The following is a 7,500-nucleotide window of genomic DNA, read 5'->3' as shown; positions in this document are numbered from 1 at the left end:
GTGTGGTTTGGGCGTAACGTGAAATAAACCAATCAGAGCGTCATCTCACATTCCCTTTAAGAGCAGGCGCTTGTTCCATGGCGGATTGCTATTATAACGGCGGATTTGCCAGGAGCGGTTCACAGCCGAGGAGACCGGCGTTCTCGTCAGGGCCGTAAAACACAGAGAAGTGACATTGGGGACGGAGAAACACACCCAGATCAGCTTCGGTTAAACAGGCGTATGATAATCTGGGTAAATGTGTAAGCTAGATTTATGCCTATTTTTCACATCTTCATGGACACAACAATGATTTCCCTCGTGTGGTAATATTGTTCCTTGTAATTATTTATGGTTTGCAAAAATGGCAACTTCTTCGTCTGTGTGTAGATGAGAGAAGCAAAGTGTGTGTGCGTTGTGCTCACGCTACATTATGGCCAAGCATGCGCCCTTAAAACAGCCTCTGAACGCGCCGCTGACTTTAGACGAGGTTTCTCCTGGTCTGTGGCGGGATTGTTTTCTGAAACTGCAAAATAGCACCAGGGAACGTTTGTGCCGGAACACGCCTCCTCTTTTCTGTGATTGTAGTCCCCAAAAGTGGTGCTTGAAAAGTCCTGGAATGTGATTGTACATTATCTGTAGGAACACTGACATCATCACACATCATCACACATAACTCTGTGCTGTTGACTTCCTGTTCAGGGTTGTGACTTCCTGTCTGTGGAGAGGAGTGTGACGGGCTCGCGGCAGCAGGAGGACAGCGGGAACGACACCAGCGCCGGGGTCAGAGTTCAGCCACACACACACACACACACACACACATGTAGTCGCAGTTCTGAGAAAACAATCATGCTAAACTTTCATCAAACAATGACACTGAATTGTGCAAATTTAAAAAAATACTTGAGAGGGAGCAGTGCGTTCTTCCAAAAACAGGACGTTAAAAGTTCCCAGGTATTGTAAATATTTATTTCTGTTCTTAGGAACATGATTATGTATGAAGCCGTGATGATGACTGAGGTGTCCGGGTGATGTAAACTCGTCGTGTTCTCCTGCTAGATCTCAGGCTCAGCTCTCGTTATCTCAGCGTCGTCTCCTCTGACGGCCATTACTGGGGCGGTTATCTGAACACTTGTTTTATTGAGATGTAACAAATTATGGAAGCATGTTACAACAATCTCTCTCTCTCTCTCTCTCTCTCTCTCTCTGTATCTCTCTCTCTCTCTCTCTCTCTCTCTCTCTCTCTCTCTCTGTATCTCTCTCTCTCTCTCTCTCTCTCTCTCTGTATCTCTCTCTCTCTGTATCTCTCTCTCTCTCAAATTCAAATTCAAATTCAAATGAGCTTTATTGGCATGACTTGTACAGTATTGCCAAAGCATTGGCCATTACATAAATGGACATTACATACACAAATAATCAATAAATTCAATAAATCAATCAGTAAATAAATGCATGAATACATTTATAAAAAAAAAAAAAAAAAAAAACACCTATGTACATTAGTACCAACATTCAGACAAGATGAGAATGATTCTGACTTTAGTTGTGTCCACTGGCTGACTCTCTGAGTTTGTGGCAGGCTGTCACATATTTTGCTGCTGTTGTGATTGAGCTGGAGTTCTCTCCCAGAATATGCTTTAATTTTTCTGAATTTGGTAATGCCATAAAATTTGGTTCTATTTGTTGGAATCTAGTGAAATAGTCTGATCTAATGCTGTGATAGTGATCACAGTGTATCAGGAAGTGTTCTTCTGTCTCCACCTCTCTCTGAGAGCACAGTGAACACACACACACACACACACACACACACACACACACACACACACCTCTCTCTGAGAGCACAGTGAACACAGTCTCTGCTCTCTCGGCTGCCATCTCTGCCTGTGCCGGCCTCTCTCTACAGCCAGACTGTGGTCACTCACACACACACACACACACACACACACCTCTCTCTACAGCCAGACTGTGGTCACTCAGCCTGTACTTGGTCAGGGTCTTTCTCATTTTATGCTCTTTCACACAGCTCAGGTATTCTGCTGGTGTATAGTCTCTTTTCAGGTGTAAATAGAGTTCCATCTTGTTTTGTGCTTTAGTAGCATCTTTCCAATAGTTAATGTAATTTTGTTTTTGTAATTTAATAATTTGGTTGGGCCAGAGAGTGCTGTGCTGGTCTGGCTGTAGTTTCAGCATCAGCTGAGAGAGTGCGCTCCGGTGCCGGTTCTGCTCCTGACACCGCAGGGCCTCAGCTGGTATGAGCTCGGGTCACTGTGCTCCGGTGCTGGTTCTGCTCCTGACACCGCAGGGCCTCAGCTGGTATGAGCTCGGGTCACTGCGCTCCGGTGCCGGTTCTGCTCCTGACACCGCAGGGCCTCAGCTGGTATGAGCTCGGGTCACTGCGCTCCGGTGCCGGTTCTGCTCCTGACACCGCAGGGCCTCAGCCTGGTATGAGCTCGGGTCACTGCGCTCCGGTGCCGGTTCTGCTCCTGACACCGCAGGGCCTCAGCCTGGTATGAGCTCGGGTCACTGCGCTCCGGTGCCGGTTCTGCTCCTGACACCGCAGGGCCTCAGCCTGGTATGAGCTCGGGTCACTGCGCTCCGGTGCCGGTTCTGCTCCTGACACCACAGGGCCTCAGCCTGGTATGAGCTCGGGTCACTGCGCTCCGGTGCCGGTTCTGCTCCTGACACCGCAGGGCCTCAGCCTGGTATGAGCTCGGGTCACTGCGCTCCGGTGCCGGTTCTGCTCCTGACACCGCAGGGCCTCAGCTGGTATGAGCTCGGGTCACTGCGCTCCGGTGCCGGTTCTGCTCCTGACACCGCAGGGCTTCAGCAGGTATGAGCTCGGGTCACTGCGCTCCGGTGCCGGTTCTGCTCCTGACACCGCAGGGCCTCAGCCTGGTATGAGCTCGGGTCACTGCGCTCCGGTGCCGGTTCTGCTCCTGACACCGCAGGGCCTCAGCTGGTATGAGCTCGGGTCACTGCGCTCCGGTGCCGGTTCTGCTCCTGACACCGCAGGGCTTCAGCAGGTATGAGCTCGGGTCACTGCGCTCCGGTGCCGGTTCTGCTCCTGACACCGCAGGGCCTCAGCCTGGGATGAGCTCGGGTCACTGCGCTCCGGTGCCGGTTCTGCTCCTGACACCGCAGGGCTTCAGCTGGTATGAGCTCGGGTCACTGCGCTCCGGTGCCGGTTCTGCTCCTGACACCGCAGGGCCTCAGCCTGGTATGAGCTCGGGTCACTGCGCTCCGGTGCCGGTTCTGCTCCTGACACCGCAGGGCCTCAGCCTGGTATGAGCTCGGGTCACTGCGCTCCGGTGCCGGTTCTGCTCCTGACACCGCAGGGCCTCAGCTGGTATGAGCTCGGGTCACTGCGCTCCGGTGCCGGTTCTGCTCCTGACACCGCAGGGCCTCAGCTGGTATGAGCTCGGGTCACTGCGCTCCGGTGCCGGTTCTGCTCCTGACACCGCAGGGCCTCAGCCTGGTATGAGCTCGGGTCACTGCGCTCCGGTGCCGGTTCTGCTCCTGACACCGCAGGGCCTCAGCCTGGTATGAGCTCGGGTCACTGCGCTCCGGTGCCGGTTCTGCTCCTGACACCGCAGGGCCTCAGCCTGGTATGAGCTCGGGTCACTGCGCTCCGGTGCCGGTTCTGCTCCTGACACCGCAGGGCCTCAGCTGGTATGAGCTCGGGTCACTGCGCTCCGGTGCCGGTTCTGCTCCTGACACCGCAGGGCCTCAGCCTGGTATGAGCTCGGGTCACTGCGCTCCGGTGCCGGTTCTGCTCCTGACACCGCAGGGCCTCAGCTGGTATGAGCTCGGGTCACTGTGCTCCGGTGCCGGTTCTGCTCCTGACACCGCAGGGCCTCAGCCTGGTATGAGCTCGGGTCACTGCGCTCCGGTGCCGGTTCTGCTCCTGACACCGCAGGGCTTCAGCTGGTATGAGCTCGGGTCACTGCGCTCCGGTGCCGGTTCTGCTCCTGACACCGCAGGGCCTCAGCCTGGTATGAGCTCGGGTCACTGCGCTCCGGTGCCGGTTCTGCTCCTGACACCGCAGGGCCTCAGCCTGGTATGAGCTCGGGTCACTGCGCTCCGGTGCCGGTTCTGCTCCTGACACCGCAGGGCCTCAGCTGGTATGAGCTCGGGTCACTGTGCTCCGGTGCCGGTTCTGCTCCTGACACCGCAGGGCCTCAGCCTGGTATGAGCTCGGGTCACTGCGCTCCGGTGCCGGTTCTGCTCCTGACACCGCAGGGCTTCAGCTGGTATGAGCTCGGGTCACTGCGCTTCAGGTGCTGGTAGAACTTCACAGCTCTTTTCTGGATAGTGATCAGCAGGGGGTATTGTCCTAATTCAGCTCTGCACGAGTTGTTTGGTGTCGCTCTGTTTACTTTTAGGATGCTTTTACAAATTTGGGTATGCAGAGTTTCGATTTCCTCTTTTTCACATTTTGAGAAATCTTGGGTTTTGAGAGGTCCCCATATCTCGCTGCCATACAGAGCAATGGGTTCAATTATTGCTTTTAGGATTTTTAGCCAGGTTTGAATTGGAATTTCATGTCGAATAGTGTTTTTAATCCTATAGAAGACTCTCATTGCTTTTGCTTTCAGTTCATTCACAGCCAGATTAAAGTTCCCTGTTGAACTCAGCTTTAGTCCCAGATATGTGTATTCGTGGGTGTGTTGGAGGACTTGGTTTCCTGCTCTGAAGACATATTTATTTTCCCTACACCTGGATCTATTTTGAAAAATCATTATTTTTGTTTTAGCTAAGTTAATTTTGAGAGCCCACGTTAGACTGAATGTCTCTACGACGTCGAGGAGCTGTTGTAGTCCCTCTTTTGTTTCTGACAGAATGACTAGATCATCAGCAAAGAGGAGACATCTGACCTCTGAGTCCGTCAGGGTTGGGCCGGGGGCAGTGGAGTTATTTAAGGCTTTGGCTAATTCGTTTATATAGATGTTAAATAGAGTGGGGCTCAATGGGCAACCTTGTCTGACTCCTTGATTTTGGGGGAAAAATTCTGTTCGACTGTTCCCTATTTTTACAGCACATGTGTTGTTTTTATACATGGTGTTTATCAGATCAAATGTTTTCCCTCCAATCCCATTTTCCAGTAGTTTTAGGAAGAGTCCTTCGTGCCAGATCGAGTCGAAAGCCTTCTCAAAGTCAATAAAGCAAGCAAAGACTTTAGATTTATTCTGGTAAACATGTTTATCAATGATGGTGTGGAGGGTGTAGATGTGGTCAGATGTTCTGTGTTTGGGCAGAAAACCAATCTGACTTTTGTCCAGAATTTTGTGGGTTTTGAGAAAGTTCTGCAATCTTACATTAATAATTGAACAGAATATTTTCCCCAGGTTGCTATTGACACATATGCCTCTGTAATTGTTTGGCTCATATTTGTCTCCTTGTTTAAAGATCGGTGTAATCAGGCCTTGGTTCCAGGAGTCGGGGAAATATCCTACACTCAAAACAATGTTGAATAATTTGATTATTGCCGTTTTGAATTTGTCGTTGGTGTATTTGATCATTTCATTTAATATTCCATCAATGCCACATGCCTTGTTGGGTTTTAAAGCATGTAGTCTCTCTGTAAGCTCATCTACAGTGATTGGGAAATCTAGTAGGTTCTGGTTGTCTTTAATTTTTTCTGTCAGTATTTCTAATTTGGTTTTTAATTCATTTCGAGCAGGATTTGTTTCAGTTGTTTTGTACAGATTTTCAAAGTGTGTCCTCCATATGTCCCCGTTTTGAATGGCCAGTTCTTCCTGCTGTGGTCTATAGAGATTGTTCCAGTTGTTCTCTCTTTCTCTCTGTCTCTCTCTCTCTGTCTCTCTCTCTGTCTCTCTCTCTGTCTCTCTCTCTCTCTCTCTCTCTCTCTCTCTCTCTCTCTCTCTCTCTCTCTGTCTCTCTCTCAGCATGTCGTCTCTCCTGGCCTTTCCCACTCTGTGAGTTTCCTACATTATTCACGTCCATAGGAAGTGAGCCGCCCGCCTGCTGTGACCTGTGACCTTTGCTTCCGACGCAGGCGCGGCTTAATGATGTTTCACTCAAACCTGAACCCCAGGAATGACATGAAAGACACATTCATCTGCGCAGGAATATTCTGTCAGCATTTACCCAACCTATATACATATATATATATATTGTGTTTCCACAAAAATATGAAGCAGAACTGCTTTAAATTTTCTGTTCAATTCAATTCACATTTATTTGTACAGCACTTTTCATAACACACACCGTTTCAAAGCAGCTTTACAGAAGCTGTCGAGTCCACATTACAGCTTACAGTGATCGGTTATCAGAGGAAACTGTCTAAGTTAGGCATTTCAGAATGTACAAATACAAATCACAGTTTGTTAACAAATGATTATACATTGATAATGAAAATAAAAAATGTTCAATTATTCATCTCTGACTGTGTTTCTGCAGGAGGTTGAAGCAGAGCATCATGGGATAGTAAAGGGAGATGTGTCGGAGACCAGCAGTGATCGATTGAACAGCTCCGGTGGGAAACTCTGCAAGACTGACTCCCAGAATCACACGAGTCCCAGGTACGGCTCACTCGCACACACACTCCGCGCACACACACTCCGCGCACACACACTCCGCGCACACTCGTCTGATCCTGAGGGTCTCATCAGACGCAGGGCTCCACATCAACGCCCGTCCGGGACAAGTGGAGATTTTGAAGGGGCGAGAGAATGGGAATTTTACTTGCCCAAACAGAAAACTAGCCTGATTAAAACAGCAATAATAAATAGATAGGGAATCACTAAAACTCGAGAATGATTCTGCATTTATTTAGTGTAAGCAGCGATTGATAGTGAATAATAATATATAATGTACGCTGACGGTAAAAAGGTTGTGCTGCTGTTGAGGCTCGCGCAACATCTCGAGGAGAAACCCAAACAATCACATGACCAAGAGTGCTGAATACCCTCACGACTGAAAATGTGACACTGATTTCATATGACAGTTCAATAAACAAGTAATTAATATTAAGTCACTTACATTTTAGACGCAATATTGACGTAAATAGTTCCACATATCCCAGCAGAACCACAGCGCATCTCCCAGCAACACTCAACCGTGTTTCATCACTGAATGATTCAGAGTTTTCAACGAATCGGTTGAGTCAAAGATTCAATGACCCATTCATAAACAACAGCCTCATTCCTGAACGAATCAGACGTTTGAACGAATCGTTTGAATAAATGACTCAATGACTCGCTCATTAAGACGGTCACCTGCCGCCACCTACTGGTGGTTTCGTTTCATGGTTAAAAGTGTCATTCTTTCCAACATTCCAACATCAGTGTAAATGATTTAATTTGATTGGTAACAGCCCTATAGTGTCTTGTTATTCTAATTTAATTTATTGATCAAATTTAAGAATTTAAAATAAAAGATAAAGCATATATTTAATAAGATTAAAGGTAAAAATATCACAAATAAGCAGATATAAATATGTCAAAGCTGACTGATCATTTTACTGACTCGGATCTTTGAATCTCGTTCCTCAAAATGAAC

At 48.5% G+C, this 7,500-nt stretch overlaps 1 protein-coding gene across 1 annotated transcript in view; it reads left to right on the top strand.

Annotated features, from left to right (window-relative positions):
- LOC307148890 (phosphofurin acidic cluster sorting protein 2) overlaps positions 1 to 7,500 on the top strand; it is a 43,776-nt gene that overhangs the window by 24,323 nt on the left and 11,953 nt on the right. The window contains exons 11-12 of the mRNA XM_079854817.1: positions 682 to 762; positions 6,400 to 6,521. Of these exons, the coding sequence (XP_079710943.1) occupies positions 682 to 762; positions 6,400 to 6,521 (203 nt within the window). The remainder of the gene's footprint in view (positions 1 to 681; positions 763 to 6,399; positions 6,522 to 7,500) is intronic.

Source organism: Squalius cephalus (genome assembly GCF_949319135.1).
Source record: "Squalius cephalus genome assembly, chromosome: 21".
Classification (NCBI taxonomy): domain Eukaryota; kingdom Metazoa; phylum Chordata; class Actinopteri; order Cypriniformes; family Leuciscidae; genus Squalius; species Squalius cephalus.
This window is presented reverse-complemented; position numbering and strand designations above follow the sequence as displayed.